Source organism: Tuber melanosporum (assembly GCF_000151645.1).
Source record: "Tuber melanosporum whole genome shotgun sequence assembly, scaffold_149, strain Mel28".
Classification (NCBI taxonomy): Eukaryota; Fungi; Ascomycota; class Pezizomycetes; order Pezizales; family Tuberaceae; genus Tuber; species Tuber melanosporum.
In genome coordinates, this window is record NW_003298807.1 from 50,642 (window position 1) to 73,825 (window position 23,184).

A 23,184-nucleotide genomic window follows, 5' to 3' on the forward strand; every position below is an offset into this window, starting at 1 on the left:
CCGAAAGTGAGGGTTAGAAAAAGATACCAAGTATGGCCAAAAATCCGCCTATCTGAGAGAGGATGCGAAACATGCCGCCCGCGCTCGAGCACCGGCACGTAACGATACTGCGATATTTTTTGTCTGCGAGGAGAGCCACGGGTAGGTGAGACAAGCGTTTACATTAGACACACCGCTCATAGCACCGCCACAGGGCTGGTCGTGCACGTGGCGGCGGTGTGATATTTGCGGGTCAAATTATTCAGATTGGTTAGTTGCGATGGTATTAGTCTAGTGTGTGCTGGGCGGTTAGGCGGGCGGAAAGAGAGATTCGATTATTCGATCTGGTGAGGCAGGTGTTGGTGATGGTGGGGTTTGTGTGTGTGAGATGAATGTGTTTATCGAATTGGCTTACTGTACAGCACAGTACTTTACTCGACGGGAGAGGAACGGGGGATTTTGGATCTGGAGGATCACGAGTGGATGCCGCTGTGGATATTACCGGTATCGTGCTATCCGTTCGCAGTATCTTGCGCAATTCGAGTACTGTACGAGTACAGTACAGTACTGCGCGGAACCACTCAGCGGTCGGGCTAGGACTCAAATTGAAATGGAGAATGCTATTCAGCGTCTATCTATCTCGGCCTGGGTGAATGCGATCCTGCCCCGTCGCGCGGCAAACCGGGATGCCATTAAGGCCCATCTGAAAGCGCTGCGGGTATCGTAGCAGGATGGATGATCCGAGAATTCCTCCTCCCGTGCTGTAGCGCCTCCGATCTGGTCGAGTACCTCTAGGTACTCGAGGAACAACTTGAAATTCCACTGTTCCACGGGCACGCATTCGACGGGGCCATGTATTAAGGATATATTATCGGCATCTGTGGACTTCCCTTTCAATCCCGGTACGGCGCAGTACTGTGCGACTCGGTGCAATAGAAGAGTTTATGCAAGTTTTTCGGGTTGAAGGAATTGGGTGTGTGTAACACCTTTTGAGCATACAGGCACAAATCCGGCTGATCCGCTCGTAACTTTGGCGCTCGAAAATGAGTCTTGCGGCTTCGGGACTAAATACTCGAGTACCGGTGCCTCTAAGGCACTCTAAAATTCCGTACGCATATCGTACCCAAGCGGAAGGTAGCATCGTATGCTTGTCCCAGGCAATAAGTACCCGGAAACAGATTGGGAAAAATATATGGCAGAAAATGCGTGCCTATATATGGGCCCCCATACAAATTCACGACCCCTGTTTGTGGAGACTTATTGCCAGTGACCACTGCCACGGTGCGACACGCACCGTCCTGCGCAAATATGGTACTCGAGTACGGTACAATATGATACTCATAATACGAGTGAGACAGCTCCGCTCAACTAATTTACTGGCAAGCGGCAAAATCACCTGCAGCGCATGCCCCATCGATTAGGATCCCAAAACCCTATGAAACGCCAGATATGTATGACAAAGGCAACCCGGCAGTGATACAGTACTGGATAGCCTAGGAACTGGAATAATTGAAGCTCGCATAAGGTGTCCAAAAGAACACTGCGAAAACTGAGTAAAGGTACAAGTACCTGTGCTGGTATAGTACCGCACTTTACCAGCAAAAGTAAACTCCAGTGCCCTAGCGCGAGCTCCAATTACGGTACTGGTACTCCAGTTCTCACGGCAAGTTAACATCCTCGCCCAGCGCTTCTATCGAGTGCTGCCCTGCCGAACGCACATCCACCCAATCACCGCATCCCAATCCCCCATCCAATCCCTCTCCCTTCCTCGAAGAGATCCATCTATTTACTCATCAATCGTACCAGTACAAGGCGGTAACCGACTCACTGCAAGTTTTATCAAATTGCGATATCACGCTCAGCTGGCTGAACATTGTTTCATCGGACCCGGGTTGGCGACCGACCGACTGACTGGCCAGCTGGCTCGTGCGCTAAACTACCAGGAGTTGTGGGATGGGGCGAGGATGCAGGTACAGTACAGTTTCATGCGAAACTTCTGAAGGATCAGGAGAGGAAAAAGTAGGAGAGGCGGTTGGAGGGGGAGGGATGGATCATGACTGGGGGATCTAACCTTGGGTTTTGGGCCACGAGTAACGATATTCGAGTAGATCTATGATAGCGTGTTGGATTTTTGGCGTATAGCGAGATTCGGAGACCAATAACTTGGAAGTGAGTTGAGTCAATGGGGTGCGTGGAGGACCTTTCTAGCGAAAGGACCGACCAGGCACAGGAGCGCACCAGTAAGTGAATGGTCCAGAGATTCACCTCAACCACATCCAACCGCTTCCAAGTTCTTCCCTGATTCCTGTTTCAATCCGGCGACAGCGATGATTATTATTGAATCCGCGTACCTCCTGTTTACTGTAAGAGGGGAAATGGATCCCTCTTCACATGCGAGTAGTTACACCACCACCACCCCCTTAGTCCGACAAACAGCGCCTGGCAGCACTTGTCAACTTGGCTGTTGTTCCTGTTCTGCTCAGTTCTGTTCCTAGTTGTTTCGTGTGTCCCCCTCCTAATTTATTATATCGAGTATCGGTAGTTACAGTAATCCGACAACTGGGAAGTAAAAAGGGGACACGGTCAAGGTTGTGTGTTGTGGTTGTGGTTTATTAAACGGACACGACTGTACCCGCTGTGTCAGGATCCTTTTCTTCTGCTTCCCCCATTCCACCCCCGGACGGGGGCGGAGCGACGCAGATCAGTACTCGAGTACAAGTACTTGTATGATAAGTGACGGTCGGGCAGTCAGTACTAGTACTGTAGAACCGCCTGTCAAGCTTTTTACCATCTCAACTTAAAAACTACGGTTACCGGTACTTCCCTGGTACAAATTCTATTATTACCATTAGTGTTGCCGGGTCTTGTATCGCAAAGTACCCGACTCATAGGTTGCTAAAAAAAAAAAAAAATTTTGGCAAAGCGCAAGCTACCGCACCTGTATGATACAATGAAAGAACCGGTGAACTACAGTACGTTTAATCTATGTGCTGTGATGCCATGGCTTCAGGCGCAGACTATGCTTCATGGATCTCCCCCAACTTACGGCTTTATGTGCCAGTGCTGTACTGTACTGTACTGTGCTTACGAGTATTCCACGATTCAACAGTAAAAAATAGGTACAGTACTGCGCGGTAACTTAACACCCCATCCCACCATCCTCCCTTTCTCAATGAACAACGATTATCCGATTGTCCTCTTTTCTTTTTCCCATGACTGCTCATAGGAAAAGAAACTCACTCCGGCCAAGGAATGTGGAAAGCACACAATTGTATCATAGGCACTACAATGATACTGGTATTGGAACCCCAGCGGATACGGAACGGCACATCTCCCCCCATACGATACACTTATCTTACCCCCTCCCCCCCTCTCCCCATCCGCTACACCCCTGGACTGGAACTGGTCTGATTACCTGTCCATTCGTCTGGCCAGCCACTCGTTTCGGGCTTCAGATTCGCGGAGATGGAAATAGGCGAAATTCTGTTATGCGCGCCTGACTGCGCTCAATATTGGTTGATGTTCGGCTACCGGTACTTTTTACCTTACTCCCCCCCTCTCTTTCGCTCCTTCCTTCCTTCCTCCCTTCCCTTTTTTCCTATATCTTCTTCGGCCTCGCAAATGCGTGAGGAATTGGAGGAAACGGGGGATACTTCGATAGGTCGTTGAGGAGACTAATCACTTACCCACCATTCCACCACTCCACAACTACTGCTTTCTCGCCTTACCCCCCGGAAACCTGGAGAGGCAGAAGCGGAAGCAGTGGCGGAAAAAGGAAGGAAGGAAGGAAAAATTCGTTACAGCTCTGGAATCCCACTTTTTCCTCTTCGCATCTTCTTTGTTCGTCTACCGTTGCAGCAAAGTGCGCACGGTAGCGGTGTTACTCCCAATATCATTGATACTTTACCAAAAGGTGGAACCTTTGTGGAAGAGCAACCCAGGAGGCAAACAAGCAACAAGCAAGCGCTTACAAGAACCTCACTACCTGGCGTACGAGTACGGTACAGCACTTGCATTACAGTACCACAAACCAAGCGGACCGGAGATAATACATCGGAATAGTGTGAAGGGTCCTTACTTGCTGCAGCGCATTAAGTTTCTCACTTAATCGAGAAGAGGGGTCCAGGTTTTTGTATTTTTGGTGGTGGGAGATATACTGCGATTCTTCACATTTTTATCTGTCTGCTGGTCATCGACCGACTTGGGGAATCTTTTTTTCTTTCTTTTTTCCAAAGAGATAGAGAGGAATGGGGATGAGGGTACATTTTTCGTTGTTATTATTGGCAGCAGCGGTGCTGGTAGTATCAGCCTTCACTCCCGTAACAATCCCAGAAGTCGGCACGAACTCACAGGAGAAATGGTGGAAAGTGAAGAATGGGAATGGCGGTTCGGGAGCAGTGGGGAATAATAATAACAACAATAATAATAATGATAGCGGTGATAACAACAATAGTGACAGGAGGAGGGATGTCGGAGGATGGAGTATGAAGATTCGGAGGATGGAGTATCCAGTGAGTTTTTCTTCTTCTTTCTCTCTTTCACTCTTAAGTTGGTGAGTGCTTGGAAACTGACGAAGTCTTGACAACACCAGGACGATGGAACACATCCTGAAATCCGCCAGGTGCGAGCTGCGAATGCGGCAACTTACAAGTACCGTCGGCGCGGAATTCCAGGACCCGAGGTCGATGGCATGCAGGCGCTCCGGGATGTTGAGGACTCACTACGGAGGAGGGGGTTACTAGAGAAGCGACAGACCAACAGTGGTCGAGTCGTTACCATCGGTGCGGGGCAGACCGCCTCCTCTACCAACGGGGTGATTCCTGCCGCTACGCCAAGGACCCCGAACTCAATAGGCGTGGGGCAGGACGGGAGTGATTTGTGTATGCCTCCCAATTCGCTTCCACAAGGGATATAGCGAATAACGATACTAATGAAGAAACAGCATACTTCTCCGAAATGAAATTCGGCTCGAACAATAAGTCCTTCGTCCTTGTGATCGACACTGGCAGCTCAGACACCTGGATCCCCTCCGACACTTGCAGGTCCCGCGCCTGCCAAGCGCACACGAGGTACGGCGCCAAGGACAGCAAAACCCTCCTCATGAGCACGCGACCCTTCAGCATCCGCTACGGCAGCGGGCAGGTAGAGGGAACGCTAGTCTCCGACAGCATCTCGTTCGCAGGGTTCAACATGAACATCTCTTTCGGCGTGGCGACCAGGGTGTCAGACGACTTCATCTTCTTCCCCATAGACGGCATAATGGGCCTCGGCTTCCGAGACGCGAGCACGCAGGGCGTACCGACGGTAATGGACGAACTCGTCAATAACGGCCTCATCGACCAGAAGCTGTTCGGCATCGCGCTCGCGCGGAGCACGGATGCGGTGAACGATGGGGTGATCAATTTTGGCGCGATAGATGCTAGCTTGTTCGAGGGGGAGCTCAACTTTATGCCCTCCGTGTCACAGCTGGGGCTCTGGGAGATCAAGGTTGATGATGCGTCGGTTGATGGGCGAGGGGCTGGGTTCTCGGGACGCACGGCTGTCATCGATTCCGGGACTTCGTTGATACTTCTGCCCCCCGCTGATGCGCTAAAGTTGCACTCGATTATCCCGGGCGCGGAGACGAACGGCGACATCTTCGCCGTGCCGTGCGATACCACCTCGAACATAGAATTCACCTTTGGCGGTGTGAAGTATAAAGTCCCACCGAAAGACTACGTCAGCGGGAGGATCAACGCGGGGCAGAACATTTGTCAATCTCTAATCACCGGCCGAGTAATATCCCCCCCACTATAAAAGCAATATCAGAACCCCACCGAATCATAACCCATGAAGCTAACAACCTCACCAGCAAATCCTAGGAAACAACATGTGGCTGCTCGGTGACGTATTCCTGAAGAACGTATACTCCGTCTTCGACCTGGGAAATAGTCGCGTCGGTAAGGCACACACCCCACACACGATCCCCATAACTATCTAACAACCCGCTTAGGCTTCGCCCCACGCAGAAAAGCCGGCAGTCCCCCACCCGTTTCGAGGCCTACCGGTACCGGCACCTCCTCCGCCACCTCGCCACCCGGTGGCGACGCCAGAACGAGTAACATCCCCTCACCAACCACCACGTCCCGTCGCGAGCCGGCTATCACCCGCGATCCGAGAATCGGGAATGCGGCGCCGTTCGATAATCCTGAATCGGCTGCTATGCGGAGATCTGCCGCGTCGGTGGTTGGTATGGTGGTTTTGTGCTTCGTGGCGGTTTTTGTTGTGGTGGGGCTGTAGGTGCCGGTAGGGTATTATAGTCTCTTGTTTTATTTTTGTTTTGCATTATTGTCATGGTTTTGGTTGGGCGCGCGGGGGGTTTTTTTTGGAGTTTTTTTCGGAGTTTTTATTTATTTCTTAAGCGGTGTTTGGGTGGTATATATATGGGTGGGTGGGTGGTGGCGTGGGAAGGGATGTGATTGTCCATATGATAATGGGGTTTTTTGTATTCATGTGTTATTATGTACAATACGGTGGCCATGAACACTGCATGGCTATGCTATACGGCCTGTATGCTATGCTAAAAAAGAAGGAATGGGGGAAAAAAGGGACAGATTAAATTACCTCTATAAGCTATTGTAAGGCTTTTGAGTAAACCAGTAGTGCCGGTATGATACAAAAAAAATACACCCAGCACACATCATATCATGCCCCCAATACATCCCAATACCCCTACTTCCCCCCACCCTCCTTCTTGACAATCGGTTTGCCAGCACGCAACCACTCAATATACTCCTTCTTTGTCGTAACGCACTTTAGCAACCCATCCCTCACCTTCCCTTCTTCCCCCACCTCTTCCGCCGTCAAACACACATCCTCATAAACCCCCCAGGCATCGTCGGTATCCTGATCCACCCAGTGCAGTTTCGTCCAGTTCTCCTCTTCCGCCAGGCGCACCGCTTTCATACTGCTGCTCAGCTGCGACGAGGGGTCCTCAGAGTTCTTGACCGAGAGCTGGATTGCGCGCGCTTCTTGCTTGACTGGGTGGAGGGCTTTGTTCGCGGCGCGCTCTAGATCGATTTGCGTGTCTATGTGGCGGAATTGGGGGCGGAGTTGGAGGGTAGAGGTTATAGGTGTTAGGTAGAGCTTGTCTGTGACATTTAGTAGATTGTTTCCATCAAAGTGGCCAGAGGGGAGCGAGTGCCATGTACCATCCTTGAATACCCCAGCCATATACTTCGTCCCATCCGGCTGGATCTTACTCCCGAGCGTCTGGCGATTAAGTATCCGTCTAGCTTTAACCGCGGCCGCAAGATCCATATACATTAAATCCTCCTCTTCCTCCTCCTCCTCTCCCTCATCATCCTCCCCCCGTAAAATCTTCCTCTTCTTCCCCCCACCACCCACACTGCCAATTCTACCACTTCTACCACCACCGCCCTGCACCTTACCAGCCTCCTTCTCTGCCTTCCGCATCACGTCCCCCCACACACGCCCCTTCTCCTCATCGTAATTCACCTGCACGTTAACCGGGATGTCAACCTCCACAAGTCCAGACTTTGGCTTGAACCGCGCTTCGATGGGACATGCGTTGCGCGCCTTCGTGTACGGCTGCTCGCGAGGTCGTACGGGGTACTGGAAGATGTAGAGATCGCGGAGCTGCGAGGTGGTGATCTGTATGTCGTACGTTTGGACAACAGGGTCTTCGTCAGTGGTGTCTTCTCCGCCGGAGGTGTCGTCGTCTTCGTTGCGAGGTGGCGGGTGTGGTGGTTGGGCTGTGGTTGGTTTTGGAGTGGGTTGTAGTAGCGGATCGGTGGGAGGAGGGGGAGGGGGGGAGACAATTTCTATTGATCCGTTATTGCTATTGTTGTCATTGTCATCGTCGGAGGAGGAGTCGCTGTAGCCCGGTAGGAAGAGTGGGTTTTCGGATGAGTTGGGTGGTGGTAGTGGAGGGGTTTCTGCAGTTGGAGCTGTAGCTGCTACTTCTGCAGATTGAGCGGGTTCCTCGGGCTTGGTGGCTACAGCAGCTGGGCGGGGCCTCCCGGCGGATTTATTCGGTTTGCGTTTTGGTGGCATGGTGATGGTTGATTGGTGGTAGTTGAGAGAAAGTTTGAGCTAAGTTAGTGATGACTGACTTTGACCTGCCGGAAAAACTTTATTGCGTTCGGTTAAGCCTCGGCGGTGTGCCGCATGAAATGCTACTTGTACTAAGTTACCCTAAAGTTAAAACGGTGGCTAGCGTTCCACTGTGCTGCAGTCCCTTGAAAAAGAATTATTATCATAGTTCATACGAATATGATAGGGTCTAAAATAGATTATCAATGAGGTTATGATGTCTAGTGTCTGACTTATAATACAAAAAGAAAAAAGTCCCCGCCATACGAATATTTACTTTTTGGTCAAAAGGAATCATTTGCCTTTACCTTTCCCCCTCACCATCTTCTGCGCAAACTTCTTCCCACCCTTTCCCTTAACCTTCAAAGAACCTCCCTTCGCCGCGCCTCCACCCTTCCCTCCACCCTTCCTTTTAGAGGTCCTATCTGCCTTGGTCTTCTTATAGACCCTCCCTTCTTCAACCTCCCCTCTCCCCTCCAACTTCTTCCTCTTCTTATTGCTTAACTTGACCTTCTTCTCGGGCAACTCCAACCCATTCAACTGCGCCTTACTGACCTTCTCGCGCAATTCCTTCTCTCTCTGCGTCTCGAACCAAGTCCTCTTCGGTCGGCTCTTGATCTCATCCTCATGCTTAATTAGATTCTCACCCCTGCGCAATTGCAATTCCGCGGACTGTAACTGCTTCTCCTCCTTCTCCTCCTTGAGGATTTCTTCGATCTCGCCGTCCAGCGCTTTGATCTTCTCGCCCAGTGCATCGACTTTGTCCACGTCTAGGATCCGGGAGACGACCTTGGCGGATTGGGATTGAGCAGCCCTGACGGCGGCTTTGACGACCTTGCGGTCTGCCTCTGCCGCTAGTGTCACCGCACGACCTTGGCGACCGGCACGAGCAGTACGGCCTACTCTATGGAGGTAAATTTCGTGGGATTGGGGAGCTTCGTAGTTTATTACTACGTCTACACCTTTGATATCCAGGCCACGGGAGGCAAGATCAGTAGCCAAGAGGAAATCTGCTTTCCCATCACGGAAACTTTCAACCGCTCTAACACGCTGTAATTCATTACTAGATTAGCACCAAATCTGTAGAAGCGTAAAAAAAAATAAGGTATAAAATCACCTGCTCCTGACTCAAACTCCCATGCAGCTCCGCCGCCTTGAGTCCAAAAAGGCCAAACACAACCCTCACCCTGTGCGCGAAAAATTTACTCCGGAAGAACACGATAGTCCTCGTCGTGAAATGCTCCCTGCATATAAACACCAACATCGCAAGACGAAGGTGCTCCCTCTGCGGCCTGATCCTAACGAATTCCTGCACAAGCGTTTTGACAGTGCTAAGCTTCGTATCGACCATAATCCTGACAGGCCTCTGCAGGGATAGTCGAATGAGTTTGTCAACGCTATCCGTCATGGTAGCAGAGAACAACATTGTCTGCCGGCTCTTGGGGATGGCGTTGATGATCTCGTTGAGTTCGTCGGCGAATCCGTCCTCGAGCATGCGGTCTGCTTCGTCCATTACTACTATTTCGATACTCTCAATGGAGAAGCCTTGGGAGTTGCGCATGTGGTCGATAAAACGGCCAGGCGTGGCGATTATCACGTCGGGGCGCTTTTTGAGCTCGGCTTCCTGGACTTTTAGGGAGAGACCTCCGACCGCCAGGGCGAATTTGATATCCGTGTATACAGCTAGTTTCAACGCGACGCTGTGCGCTTGCATCGCCAACTCACGGGTCGGACATAGAATGACAACTCGGGAGATCGGTACTTTTTTCGGGCGAAAGAGTAGACGTTCGAGAATTGGGACTATGAACGCTGCTGTTTTGCCGGATCCAGTGACCGCGCCTCCCACAACATCTTTGCCCAACAGCGCAACTGGAATTGTCTTCTGCTGGATCAGCGTCGGGGTATTGAATCCGACGTTCACAAGACCACGGAGGATCGGACGGGAGAGGTTCATTTGCTGGAAGCTGACGGAGGCACTGCTCTTCACACCAGCATCTTCCTCCTCCGGTGCGAAAAACGCAGCTTTCTTAGCAACCTCCTCGGCATCTTCCTCTTCCGAATCATCGTCGGAGGCCTCGTCTTCAGGGTGGGGAACTATCGAAGCCACCGACTCATCTTCTGAATCTTCCCCTTCTTCCTCGCTCCCCTCCTCGTCACCATACGAATCCTTCCCAGACCCAGATTGATGCTCCCCATCTAAATCCTCCCCTACGGCACCCATCCCAAATCCATCCAGCGCAAGATCCTCATCATCAGACTCAAGCCCGGCAAACTCCACTTCCCCTTCCTCATTCCCGATTTCCCCCTCCACCTCTTCCTCATCCCCGGTTTCCTCCTCCACCTCTTCCTCATCCCCGGTTTCCTCCACCTCCTCCCCACCCCTCCTCCTCCGGATAATATCGTCAACATCAACTCCCGCCCTCCCATTCCTCATCGCCTCCCGGGCACCTTCAAACCCCCACCCATCGTACTCCCCAACACTGCCCCCCTCCCCGTTGCACATGAACTCGAAATCCGAGTCGAGCCCTCCGTCATCCTTTTTATTGTTCTCTTCCTCCCCGTTCCCGGCAGTGGGCCTCTTACGCTTCTTCCCGCGCTTAGAAACCTCGCCAACCTCAGGCGTAGTAGGATTATCCCTATCAATAGTTTCGACCTCGGAGTCGTCAGAGTCGAGGTCTGGAACGTCCGAGTCCGAGTCGGAGATCGTCATTACGAAGTCGTCCATTGCCGGGTGTTTCTTTGGAGAATTTTTATTTGTGCCCGCGGCGACTTCTGTGCGACTTATAGTGCCTTTTGGCAGCTTTGAGCGGGGCATTGCGTGATGATCGAATCGCAAATGACTAGTTGTGGCGGTGGGGGAATTGTGAGGATTCAAAAAAATTTTGTGTACTAGATCAGGAAATTCGAGCTACGAGTAGATGATCCCTACCTGATGAACACCTCGGGTAGGGTAACCCCATCACGGCCCATCACTCACAACCTCAGAGCATCCCACTTGCAATTGCCCCAGTTAATTTAATGTTCACTAAGTTAGGGGCAACTTTTATGCCCCTCCAGCAAACATCCACAAAGATCGCGTCAGTAGAAAAAAAGAGAATACTAAAAAGCTAACCAAAAATTGATCCAGAAGAGAAGATAGCAACAGCACGTTTCGATCGTGCGTCCTCCGGGTTATGAGCCCGGCGCGCTTCCACTGCGCCATGTTGCTGTGAAATCTGTGGTTCAGCCGGGAGTCGAACCCAGGCGCACGCCGGCTGAAGAGGAAAGCACCTATGGTACCCCTGGACCACTGAATCGTTTGCAGGATATTCGTTGTTTATCCACTTGAACTATCCATTTTAGTCGGATGCATTTGTTAGGGCCATTGAGACTCGGGTGTGGGTGGAATCTGTTGAGGGTTAACTAGGACCTCCGATCCCATCGGGTCATTTCAATCCAGTCTTGAGAATTAGGGACATGTACTATAGCTAATTTTCCAGGACAATAGTACCTCCCAAGTTTGACCATCATACCGCTACAACCTCATAAATAATTAGGCTAACGATAATAATTATATCCCAGCACGACTTTCACAAGCGCTCACTCGGTTTCCCAAATCGGGAAAGCGCGAGTGAAGGCTTTATTTCCCCCCACGGAAATATGGAAGACGGGTTCGTAAGATTTAGTATCATAGTCCCCTCCAATCTCAAGAACAAATAAGAGCGAATAATTAGGACAACATACAATCCCTAATCCCAGTCAGAGCGCAGACCCACCATGCTTGAATGCTGCCCTCAATAGATGGGCAAAAAATCTCAAAGAGCTTTCCTCCCAAATAACGTATATCCCATACGGCAATACACACCTCCCAAACCGCCAAATATCCATACTTGGACAGAAACCGAGTATGGAGATTTCTGGTGGCAAATAAAAAAATGTCCCCAAAGAGCCCTACCTAAATTAAGAATACGATGAACCCAAATGCTCTTGAATTAACGAAGGAGGACTCGGAAAAAAGGTGAAAGAATCAGAGAGGGACCGGAACACTCTCATATAGCCACTAGATATCCCGCATGGATAGAGGCTGCCTCCACAGAGCTCAGATGGTATCACGAGTACCGCAACATACAAGATTTGTCATATTGAATTTACCTTGCATATATCTCGAGGCATGAGTACAGAGACCATAAATAATCAATAGTGTTTATTTTACTGCAGTATGAGTCGGTGGGCGTGAGTTTTTGAAAAAGAAAAAGAAAAAAAAAAGCCCCAGTTTTTTATAGAATAGATCATTGCAAACTGTTTCATGGGAATAACTGTTACATACTACCGGTATTGCCACAGGAAACCGGGTGACTTCCTGCGAGACTAAAGCAGACCTTCATAAACCGCTCCTCTGTTGTGGTTACACATTTTATATTTGGCAGAAAGGAAGTAATCGTACAGGTGCATATCATAACAAACACAAGCTTTGTTCCAGAAAACATCAAGCTCAAGGACATTGAGCGAAAAAAAAAAAACCTAACTTAAAACGACCATGCCATCCTATGCTCCAAGAATAATACTAATCGCGGGAAATCATCGCTTAAGACTAAAAGCCCTTGGAGGATTGCTGATGGGAACGTGATTTCCACCCAATTTGGCTGGTGTCAAAGATACAGAGCTTCCCAGTCGACAGCCCCGAGGTGTACAATACCTATCACTTGAGCTACTGTAATACGGGTTCGTGGAAGGTATAGAGTTGTTACTCGAATAACAACGACTCTTTGGTGTCAAAGTAGCTGGCATGCGATGTTCCTTTCCGGGCCCATTCTCCTAGTAGCGCCCACCTCCACTGCGATCAAGTTTCTTTCCCCTACTATCATAACTTGGTGTACTTTGTAGGGTTGGATAATAGCTCTGAGAATCATTGTGAGTTTTCCATTCCCTCAGCCTAATATAGCGCCCAAAACGTCCCGGGGCTCTTGGCTAGTATCCATCAGCAATCACTCCTCTAATAAGAACTCAAAATACATACCACACCATCTACAGTATAAGTGAGCTCAGGTGTATCCTCTTCATCCTTGATACAATCCCCTGGAGGCTCCAAACCATATCTCCGATAATCCCTAGAGCGTGCAAGCAGAATACCTGGATTTCTGGTCACAACGCTCCCGCTCCAGATAGAGTCTGCATACATGTCGTGAAATAATGCAGAGTCAGGCATCTCCACCTCGCCTATATCAGAGAAATCGAAAACCGGGCCCGGGTCAAGTGAGGTGATATCCACTTCCTTGAGAGAGACCTTGGCAGCCCCCGTTTCGGTGGCTTCAGCAGCAGCTCGTTCAGCTTCGGTGCCTTCAACTTCTTTGGCACACTCGACCCATTGATCAGAGATCTCTGGAGTAGCTGGATTACTCTTGCTACTATCCTCATTGCCATCGTCTCTTGTAAAGTCACCGTTAAAACAGGAAAAAGTTTCACTTTCAGCTTTTCCTTCTTCGTTCTCTTGACCTACACCACTCGCAACATGAGTAGTCAAGTCGTCCGACCTAGTAGCGTCAAAGTTTCTAGTGGCTATTTCCTCAGGATCGGCGGTTTCCTCGGCGGCCTCGACGATAGACTTCTCGGCAACATTCGCCGTAGCGCTCTCCGCAGAAACATCTAAGTTTACAAGGTGGGCATCAACAGATTCCTCGTCTTGCCCATCCTTACTCTTCTGAACCTCGCAAATAATACTCTTGACTTTTTCGGCCTTTCTACCAACCTCCCCAACAGGTGTATCCACAAGCGCGGTGCTGAGCGAGTCCTTAACGCCATTAGCATTGAGTTCTATACGCAAATTATCTGGGCTTTCGATAGCGATAGTCGGTGAGGTGGCTCCTAGGGATTCTTTCATGACAATAGACTTTGGCTTCGTAACAGAGAGCACAGGGAGAGTTGGTGGAAGGGGACCGGTGCCATGCTTGTCAGATTTGATAGGCTTCAGCCACTCGCCAACATCAGGATTTTGGGTACGATTGGATGTGTGCCGTTTGCAGAAACGGCCCTTGCTGAAACACATTTTAACAATAGTAAAGCGGTTGAGTGTGTGGTTGAGTGTGTAAAAGGATAAAAGGGTAAGTTTTTAATTAGAGAAGAAAGGGTGGTAAATAATAGTAGTGTAAAACAAGTGACTCTAAGAATAATAATTTGGGGGAAGATGGAAGGGAGGAAAGGAGAGGAGAGAGGGGGAAGCGGGCAAGGGCTTTATTTTATAACACAGGATATAGTAGGAGAAACAATGGCGCAAACCCAAGTGCCGCGTATCACATCTGATGGAAAATATGTAAATAATAATTATTCGTCATCATGTACATTAAAGCTGCTTGGAACCTTGGTGACATGTTCTGGCTCTGGTGTATTCGTCGCCTATTGCTTTGAGTACATCATTTCCGCTCAAGAATAGAACTTACTTACCCATATCCGATCAATGCATAACTCAAAAGGTCCCGGGATTCGATCAATCAATCCAATCCCAACAGTCTTAACCTTTTGCTTCATCATCTCATTCTGAGGCTCAATAACCTGTCCAAAGTTTGTCCTTACAAACTCCAAGAAAGGAATCTACGCATCTCATCAGCGATGACACTCAATATAAGGCGAGTGGTACAGAAACTAGAGGCCTCACATGTATGGTCTCCCACTCTCCGACCCTCCTAGCAAATAGTCTGTGTTGATGGATATCCGTCTCAACAATAGAATCGGTCTGTATATTGACGAAATACTTGCTTCCATCACTCTTAACCCTCAGTGCCAAATAAATATAAGGATCGCAATCCCAATACTGTCGCCCAAAGAGCGTCCTCCCTCTCTCCAACGTTCTCCAAGCAGCATATCCAGACCGTTGAATTTTCGGCCGTTCAACGGGCAGTTCAATGGATATATTTCCGCGGAATCTTCCATAGTATTGGCCCTCCGACAGGGGGCCTGGTGGACATGGTGTGAGATCCATGTGAACTTTACTGAAACCTCCGGTGTCTGCATCGGAAAAGACCTTGATGTTTTTGAGAGAATCTGGATGGCGGAAAGAGTGAATTTCCATATCGGCAAAGTCACCAGTTATGCCTTCGCCTTTGATGACTACAATCGATCATGTTAGGAATTGTAAATGGCGGGCTGGAGGAGGGTTTGCAAAGAAGCTACCGCTGAAAGTGTTGCGCTTCATCTCCTCTATGCTTCGCCGGAGGAAGCCACCCCGAAGAAGACGTAGTGCTGGCCGCATCGTGATTTATTGATCTTATTCAATGTTTGCTTTTTTCTGTTAACCACTATGATATTCTCGAGTGAATAGAAGTGAGGTTGGGGTGGGGTTGAGGCTCTGTTTTCCAACGTCACGGTTTCGGTTCAAAGGTCGTGCTCAAGTACTCGAGTAGTGTGATGGTGCAAATCCTTGCATGTGCCTATCATAATATCATTATGGTACATTCATTGGTTGGATGCACTTCCGCTACCATACTGTAATGGGCCGGTCATTGAATTGTTGCTTCTCACTGATGGTTACGGGCAAAAAAAAATTAATTAAGCACGCCTATACAATTCTAGTTCAATGATTGGTCTTTTATTGGTATCTAGGCCATTTATTTGTTTTTGTTTTTAGGTAATTGACGTACAACCCCTCACACACTCACAACCTCTCAAGTCTCCTTCCACTCACTGCCAGTAAGAAGCTCATAAGCTTCGTGGTATTTCTTGCTTGTTTCAAGAACAATTTCGTCAGGCATCACAATACCCGGTCTCCCCTTCACTCCACTCTCAGTCAACCAGTTTCTGAGGAATTGCTTGTCGTAGGAGTCCTGACTTCTTCCAGCCCGGTAGGCAGAGGAAAGCCAAAACCGAGACGAATCTATGCCACCATTAGCGCACGAATAATCAATGTAATTGGATCTTGAGAAACTAACCCGGGGTTAGAACTTCGTCAACAAGGACAACGTTCCCGTCCTCATCAAGACCAAATTCAAACTTCGTATCAGCAATAATAATACCTCTCTCAGCGGCGTAGTCACGGGCTTTGGTGTACAAAGCAAGAGAGAGCTTCTCAATCTCCTTTGCGTACTCATGGCCAACAAGTTGTGCGGTCTTATCGGGATGGATATTCTCATCTGCCGATAGTGTCAAGTCAGTAATTACCGTGCCTGTGCTTGTCCTAATCTTAGTAAATGAGATAGAAGAAAATTACCGTGTTTACCCTGAGCAGCCTTAGTGCTAGGAGTGAATAATGGCTTCTCAAAAGCCTGACTCTCTACCATCCCTTCTGGAACCCGAATTCCATGAACAGTCCCAGACTTCTTGTACTCAATCCAGGCGCTGCCAGTAAGGTATCCCCTAACAATAGCTTCAACTGGAAATATCTTAAGCCTTTTAACGACCATCGAGCGACCCTTAAGTTGCGCAGAGTACTTCTGAAGTTTTTCCGGGAGAAATTCCATGCTGGAAGAAACAAAATGGTTCAGGCCAACGTCCTTAAGAACAGTAGTAAACCAGAACTCGGAAAGGGCAGTCAGGAGTTTGCCCTTGTTCGGGATGCCCTAGTAAAGGTTAATTGATTTGTGTAAAAATTTAAAGAGGCTGTTGAAAGAAGCAAACATTTTTCATGATAACATCGTAGGCAGAAATGCGATCCGTTGCGACAAACAGTAGATGATCAGAGGATAGAGTGTAGACATCTCTAACTTTTCCTTGGGCAAGAAGGGGGAGTGTGCCTCTAAGATCAGTGCAGGTAAGAGCCATTAAGCTTTGCCGGCAGTAGGTTACGTTGATGTGTCGCGATTTTAGTGTGCCGATTGGATGGCTAGTTGGTTGACAAGGAAGGGAGGGAGGGAGGGAGGGAGGGGGAGGAGGGAGGCAGGGAGGCAGGGAGAGAGAGGTGCAGGGAGAGGGGAAGGGAGGAAAGGATGAGTGGTGAGCATTAAGGTGGGGGAGGGGCAGCGTGCGGACGAGAGGCTCAAAATAACTGGTAGGGTCAGGGATCGACGTGATGCACGCACTCACTGCTTGTAATGTTGTGACGTTTGTAAAACAGACTGCTACTGCTTATGATATGATCCACCAAATTTCTGAAGCTCTGGCCAATTTTTTGCTGTGCGCAATAACCATCCGTTTTACAAATCTCACGACCTTACTAGTATCATAGTCATTCGGAGTCACTCCCAACGGGCCCTCCTACTAGCCTAAAAGCTAGTCTCCTAGAGATTGCTTAGTCACTATGGTAGCTTGTCCGAGGGTGTGTGGGTACCCGAAAACACAACTGTGGTCTAATTTCACTCTACCGTAGTAGCCCGAGCTCGAATTCACTGAAATACGATACGATAAAAGACACACCTGAGAGCTAAGTTAAATTACGAGACCCACGACCCAGCGAACAATATTTCCCAGTTAGACTATCGGGCGCAGATTCAACTAACTCGCACCAACTGCCACAATACCTACAAAAAATATAGACCAACACACCGAGCATGAATAGTTTGGAAGCCCAAAACCAACCAATCCAGACCAAGATAATCATCTCAACGACTCAATACCCCGAGTGATTATCTGTGAACCGCAGGAACTGCACTTATCAATCCAAGGGATGCCAATGTCATCTAACCCATAATTGCCATAATCAGGCTTGCATAAGCTCCTGTGAGAAATTGCGAAAGAGAAAAGAAGTTTTTTATTCGAATAGCTTACAACTATTTCTATCCACAAACGGCCACCAGCTCAGTCCTTCTTCAGGTCTACAACCTCCTCAGAGACGCCATCTTTGGTGACCGTAATAATCTGCAGCCCATCTCCAACTTCGATATGGCGCTCAGTAGCAGAGGTAAAAGCGTCCTTCACTAATTTTGCAACCGTAACAGGATCAAGAGGTACTACTGGTCTCTCCTCCTGGCCCTTCGACGAAGGGACAAACTGGTTCTTGAATTCAACCTAGTTTCTTCAGTCAATATCACTCTGTGAGCCCGGGGTAAGGTTAACATACCTGATTGTCAAGGAAAGGGACAATCAGCGATGATGCAGAGCCAGCGGATGCCCGGCTCTCCCCTTGTTTGGAATACGAACCAACCGAATCATAAGAATATAGGCGAGCCCTCCCATCCTTATCCAGGCCAGCAAGAACACAATTCGCATATTTAGGAAAGAAGCGGTTGCCATAGAGAAAAGTGGAAAGGTACTGCGCAGCAGCAGAGACGCTCATGTTTTTCAAGTTGTGGTTGAATTTGAAGTCCTGTTCTCGATCAGTTTTATTGTCCCAAGTTCAAGAAGAGCGCAGCAAACATTAACAGCTCTCATCATAGTCTCAGCAACGTCTTTGGAATCAGCCCCGAATCCAACAGTTGCTAGCACGAGACTATTATCCTCTCCGAGCCGGTATACCTTCTTCTCAGTTCGGGAATTGATGTTGTAGCCGGATGTGTGCCTGGTATCTCCTGCTAGTACAACAAAATCTTCACCGGTAATCCCTATGATGGTTCCGCCATTGTCTGTGTAGCTGCGAGATAATCAGCTTGATGGGATGATGGATGGATGGACGGGGAACTCTACGGGTTAAAACTGTGCTGGGTGTATCCTCCTGAAGCTTTAGATGTCGGTGTATGGAAGGAATAGGACTGGTCGTAGCCGAGCGGCTGCATAAAAGGTAAAGACATATTTGTGCAGGTATCTCTATCGATTCGGTAGCTCGGAGATGGATGAAGCTGATGGGGTGAGGAGCTCTGTTAGAGGGGTTGAATGGTTGTCCAGGCAGCTTCTACCGACCGGCAACTAACGTTGAAAGCCGGGTAATGAGGCCCTCTATTTCTACGGGTATGGATCTCTTGGCATGCAGATTGTGGAAACTTCCTTGGGTCTTGAGACGCACTTTAACAGCCAACTTGATTTTCCATTCACCATGGCCCTGGTCGAATATGGCAGCGACAGCGGAGGTGACCAGGAAGAAATTCAACCCGAACCACAGCCAAAAGTCGCTGCCGGTGCCACACCCTTACAAGTAAGAAAGGTAAGTCTAGCGACTTCCACCATCCTTTTGAAAGCCACAGAGCGATGCTGAACTGACACGCGCCCAGGCGCGCCCAACTCCCGGTTCACCATTGAATCTCAAACCAGATGGAACCTCAAAAAGTCTTTCTTCTTTTACCCTAAAAAGAAAAGCTAGCGTCTCTTCTACTCACACCACCAGTCATGCAGAAATTACCTCTGTGCCATTCAAGAAGGTAGAACCTGAGCCGCAAATCCAGGAATCTGAAACGACAGATGACATCGGACCCATTCAGGGTCCCGCACGACCGCCTCAATCCCCGTCTCCCGTCCGACAGACCCCCGGATCCGAGCCACTATCACCTTACTCCCTTAATCGCGCAGCAATCCGATCTTTAACCTTACCGACATCAATACCGGAGATACCACCTTCGCCGCCGGGCGAGGAACACCCCGATGTTAGCTCCAAATTCAAGCGCTTCCGAGAGCTCAAGAGGCAAGGGATCCACTTCAACGAGCAGCTCTCACGATCATCCACCCTACAGAACCCGAATCTATTTGAGAAACTTACAGAATTTGTTGGGGTTACCGGCGGTGATCAGTATACGAGCTGTCTCCCGAAAGAGTTCTGGGATCCATTCGGCTTCCCTGAAGAGGCTTTTGCAGACAAGCTTGCGAAAAGGCAGATTGAAGTACTTGAGAAAAGGCAGGCAGAGGAAAGGAGTCGCATCGAGTTCGTGGGATCCACAGCTATATCAGCCCCCCCAGCACCATCATCATCAAGGGATAGAAGAGCTGGGAACGCTGGAGGCCAAAGTGCAGCAGAAAGAGTCATGGCAGGGTTAGATCGGGGAAGGGACAGGGAACGCGATACCGGGCCCAGGAGAAAAGAGTCTAGTGGGAGGTGGGAAGAACGAAAGAGAGAAGGCGACGATAAAAAGAAACGGTCGCGTTCGAGTTCACGGGAGCGGTCTGTTGGTAGAGGCAGGCAACGAGATTACGATAGGGCCTAGTTGGTCATTTGTATAACACCTAACCTATTCTTATTCATATTTGATAATTAGAGATACCCAGTTGTCGCTTTCCATGTATTTTCGAGTGATATATTGTGAGCACGAAGGCTGTCAGCTACTGTATGATGCTATAACCCAGGATATAATGGGAGGGAGATGTCTAATTGCTGTTTGCGTTCCCACGAGCTATCATAACTTAAAGTTTTGTTTGTAGGTAAATTTGAATCCCCAAATTTTGGGCCAAATGAGATCAGAACCCGTGAGAGTAAGCTTGCGTGCGCAGTGCTATTCTATACACACGAAACCCCCTTCCCCAGAAAGTGGCCTTGCCATGAACCTCACCCTACCCAAACTCCTAATAAAGAAATTGTATTTGTGCAACCATTATATTACGCAATCCTGCTTCCCCTGCTCATTCCATAGAGTGCCGAGTCAAGGTATCGTAACTCCCCTCGGAAGTAAGGCGCTCTTTTAGGACACTGGTACGGAGACAGACTTAACTCCACACAGAACAAGAGACAGTGTTCTAGGATACTGAATGTGTTTGCAGTCAGAATCTCTAGGGATAGTAGCTCTCACCGTTTCCGGGCTTGGTCGCGGCCATGTCGAACGAATGCAGGAAGGTACTCGTATCCTTAATTGGCTAGGGCCTCCCTTTAGTGAAACCGAGAGTGAATAAAGGAGATCGAGGTGAAAAATTGGAAGTGGGAAATTTCTTTCTCAAGAACTGAAACCTTCCCATTAAATGTGGTGTCTATTTCCTAGGCCCACCCCGCCCAATCCTTTCCCCCGCTCTTCCTCTTTCTCCTCATTTCCCTTGAGCTAGTTATATAGGGGCATTCCCCTACAAACAATCAACAAATTGCTAATGACAGACTATTGTAACCATATCATGAAAGCACCTGTTTGTAACCCTGAGTCCATAACCACCGTCGGTCGACAGTACGATAGCTCGAGGGAACAAGAACAGATTCCCTGTGCCACTTCCCGCACCTCCCGCACCATGCCCTCTTCCCGACACAGCAACCTAGCGGGCCCTCACGTTGCTATCAATTTTCTAGGTTGTCGTGCATCGAAAATAGAATCACTCCTATAGGTAGAAGGATTCGGTATTTCCTCTCTTTGAGAGCTTTGCTCGGTTCCTTCTAGGTGAGACACTCCGCAATGCCTCCGTTTCTCATCAACTATCAAAGAAGGAAACTGTCGACCCTCCATTTACTTCAGCTTCTTCAACTTTTTATTGTAACTCGATTTGTTTGCATGGCCTTTGTTGGTACTTTTTTCCACCGGCTCAAGCAACTATTGGGGAGGTTTGCGAGTGATTCCACTAGCCTCGGCACCGACAAGCCAGTTTTCATTCGGTTCTGGACTCACCACACGAGATATTTTCCTCAAGTGCGCTCTTTTGCCTATTCCCACCTAACGGTTAGAATACCGCGGGGGTTTCAAGGATCTATCAGCCGATTATTCTCCGTTCCTATGCACGGGAGCACGCAACAGAACAAACTTTGTTCAATGTAGACTTGAAATATCTTTTATAGCGTGGAAGCGGGGGCCTAGAGGAGAAAATCAAGGTCCTGTCTATGAAAAAAATTGTATTTGTTGGCGTTTGATATTGGATCAGAGGCTAGTATGTGGCTTGTCGAGTGATAGGGCGTGAAGCTTGATGATTTTATTTTCCGTCGAATCCCATAGTCTGCTGGGAGCTGCTCTCAAGAAATCTGGAAAAACAACGAGATCTGGAAAGCTTCCCTTATGATAATTATGATAGCCGGAAATAAATTAGGGTTTCAACCGAGACCTATTCCACCGGTCACTTGCGCGCTCTGAGGGACTAAGGGATACGTGGTTACTGCACCAAGATCCTTTGGCCACCAGTTCAATCTTGTGAGCTTCTGGTAAGTGACCTGTCTCATACACGGTTTTTAAACACCAGTGATTGCAATCTGACTATGGCATAGGTATCTCTACGGCAGGACATTCTCTTTATCTCCTGTACTTCTGGAAGTCAATAGTACTTTGGGTGAACAGCATCTATACTTACAACCTAAGAAACCTTCTTCTCGGTACCTATTCCGGAAACATCCGAGACACGCAAGAGGCTCACTAGCATAGTCTGTTCTATTGGGCCACCAATTGACATCTGCAAGCTTTCCAGGTTGCCAATCCCGAAAACTTCCACCGTGATGATGGATTGGTGGAACAGGTTAATCGCGTTCCCGAGAAACCCCTTCCAAGCAGCTCAACTATATATGAAAGATTGCAGAGATACCGCATGCCAAAAATTCTCTCGTGAAGTATTAGTCGCAAAGCTAGTGCTCTAGAAGCGTATATTACCTCCGCCCCCCCTTCTTATACACCAATTGTAGCGTAAACTGATACATGAATAGCTGTCTAGAAAGTTGCTTTCGCGGGTACATCTAACAAAGGGTTTCCGAATATCCCAATCCGATAATATTCCGATATATATCCGCTGGGGTCAAGCCGGAGTGTCATACATTCTCCAATACCGACACTACTCCTCTCGACATGCCGGCAGAACCCGACCTCATAGCGCTCAGGGCGCGATTTTACCTATCTTGGGCTATGCACGACACGCCCCCATACCCAAAAACCGTCACGGCCGAAATGAATGGTGTGTCCAAATGATGAATGTTTGATCTCTTTGCTAGACAGAAGTGCAAAGCACCAGAACGAGGAGGGGCCTCTTTGGTGGCTCATGAGCAAAATTCAGGGTGGGACAAACCCAATCTTGGTTGCAGCAACCATCTCTCCGAAATATGATGCTCCAATTTCCCTTAACACGGAAGGGAGTACGAGTACGAGTACTCTACAGTACTCGAGTACAGTAATCACAAATGGTGCGTCGCCCACACTGATGTTGGGCACTCTTGGCAGGCATTGCACTGCACAGTACTAGTACACTGTTACGCTCGACCCGGTGCTTAGAGCTTCGCTCCTATGTATCACCGTCTGGGGCGCGAAGACACTATTCTTTCCATTCCATCTCTGATCTCCTATGCTCTTTCAAAGCCATTTTCTCTTTACATATCCTTGTTACCCAAAAAAAAACCCATGTTTCTGCTACGGTACCTAAAACCTGTAGACCATGTGTTATCTCCACGTTAACAAACGCAGACGT

At 48.8% G+C, this 23,184-nt stretch overlaps 7 protein-coding genes; 2 read left to right on the top strand and 5 right to left on the bottom strand.

The window, feature by feature from the left end:
• Positions 1-4,129: 4,129 nt before the first annotated feature.
• GSTUM_00002920001 (uncharacterized protein) lies at positions 4,130-6,437 on the top strand. XM_002836484.2 has 5 exons: positions 4,130-4,490; positions 4,571-4,859; positions 4,922-5,754; positions 5,831-5,918; positions 5,972-6,437. Exons 1-5 carry the CDS (start codon positions 4,479-4,481, stop codon positions 6,256-6,258), a joined length of 1,509 nt encoding a protein of 502 aa, XP_002836530.1. The 5' UTR covers positions 4,130-4,478; the 3' UTR covers positions 6,259-6,437.
• A 16-nt stretch (positions 6,438-6,453) lies between these two features.
• On the bottom strand, positions 6,454-8,034 carry GSTUM_00002921001 (uncharacterized protein; the record flags this gene model as incomplete). XM_002836485.2 has 2 exons in its annotated part: positions 6,454-7,109; positions 7,170-8,034. 2 exons carry the CDS (start codon positions 8,032-8,034, stop codon positions 6,691-6,693), a joined length of 1,284 nt encoding a protein of 427 aa, XP_002836531.1. The 3' UTR covers positions 6,454-6,690.
• A 4,417-nt stretch (positions 8,035-12,451) lies between these two features.
• On the bottom strand, positions 12,452-14,095 carry GSTUM_00002923001 (uncharacterized protein; the record flags this gene model as incomplete). XM_002836486.2 has 2 exons in its annotated part: positions 12,452-13,020; positions 13,070-14,095. 2 exons carry the CDS (start codon positions 14,093-14,095, stop codon positions 12,868-12,870), a joined length of 1,179 nt encoding a protein of 392 aa, XP_002836532.1. The 3' UTR covers positions 12,452-12,867.
• A 265-nt stretch (positions 14,096-14,360) lies between these two features.
• Positions 14,361-15,362, bottom strand: GSTUM_00002924001 (uncharacterized protein). XM_002836487.2 has 4 exons: positions 15,217-15,362; positions 14,702-15,153; positions 14,491-14,637; positions 14,361-14,442 (listed from the first exon to the last, which is right to left on the bottom strand). Exons 1-4 carry the CDS (start codon positions 15,293-15,295, stop codon positions 14,371-14,373), a joined length of 750 nt encoding a protein of 249 aa, XP_002836533.1. The 5' UTR covers positions 15,296-15,362; the 3' UTR covers positions 14,361-14,370.
• Positions 15,363-15,615: 253 nt separating this feature from the next.
• Positions 15,616-16,847, bottom strand: GSTUM_00002925001 (uncharacterized protein). XM_002836488.2 has 4 exons: positions 16,657-16,847; positions 16,250-16,598; positions 15,972-16,172; positions 15,616-15,916 (listed from the first exon to the last, which is right to left on the bottom strand). Exons 1-4 carry the CDS (start codon positions 16,798-16,800, stop codon positions 15,708-15,710), a joined length of 903 nt encoding a protein of 300 aa, XP_002836534.1. The 5' UTR covers positions 16,801-16,847; the 3' UTR covers positions 15,616-15,707.
• A 576-nt stretch (positions 16,848-17,423) lies between these two features.
• Positions 17,424-18,772, bottom strand: GSTUM_00002926001 (uncharacterized protein). XM_002836489.2 has 5 exons: positions 18,598-18,772; positions 18,331-18,544; positions 18,035-18,280; positions 17,743-17,982; positions 17,424-17,654 (listed from the first exon to the last, which is right to left on the bottom strand). The coding sequence occupies exons 1-4, from the start codon at positions 18,699-18,701 to the stop codon at positions 17,773-17,775; spliced, it is 774 nt and encodes a 257-aa protein (XP_002836535.1). The 5' UTR covers positions 18,702-18,772; the 3' UTR covers positions 17,424-17,654; positions 17,743-17,772.
• A 171-nt stretch (positions 18,773-18,943) lies between these two features.
• Positions 18,944-20,093, top strand: GSTUM_00002927001 (uncharacterized protein; the record flags this gene model as incomplete). XM_002836490.2 has 3 exons in its annotated part: positions 18,944-19,051; positions 19,119-19,173; positions 19,240-20,093. The coding sequence occupies 3 exons, from the start codon at positions 18,944-18,946 to the stop codon at positions 20,040-20,042; spliced, it is 966 nt and encodes a 321-aa protein (XP_002836536.1). The 3' UTR covers positions 20,043-20,093.
• Positions 20,094-23,184: the final 3,091 nt, after the last annotated feature.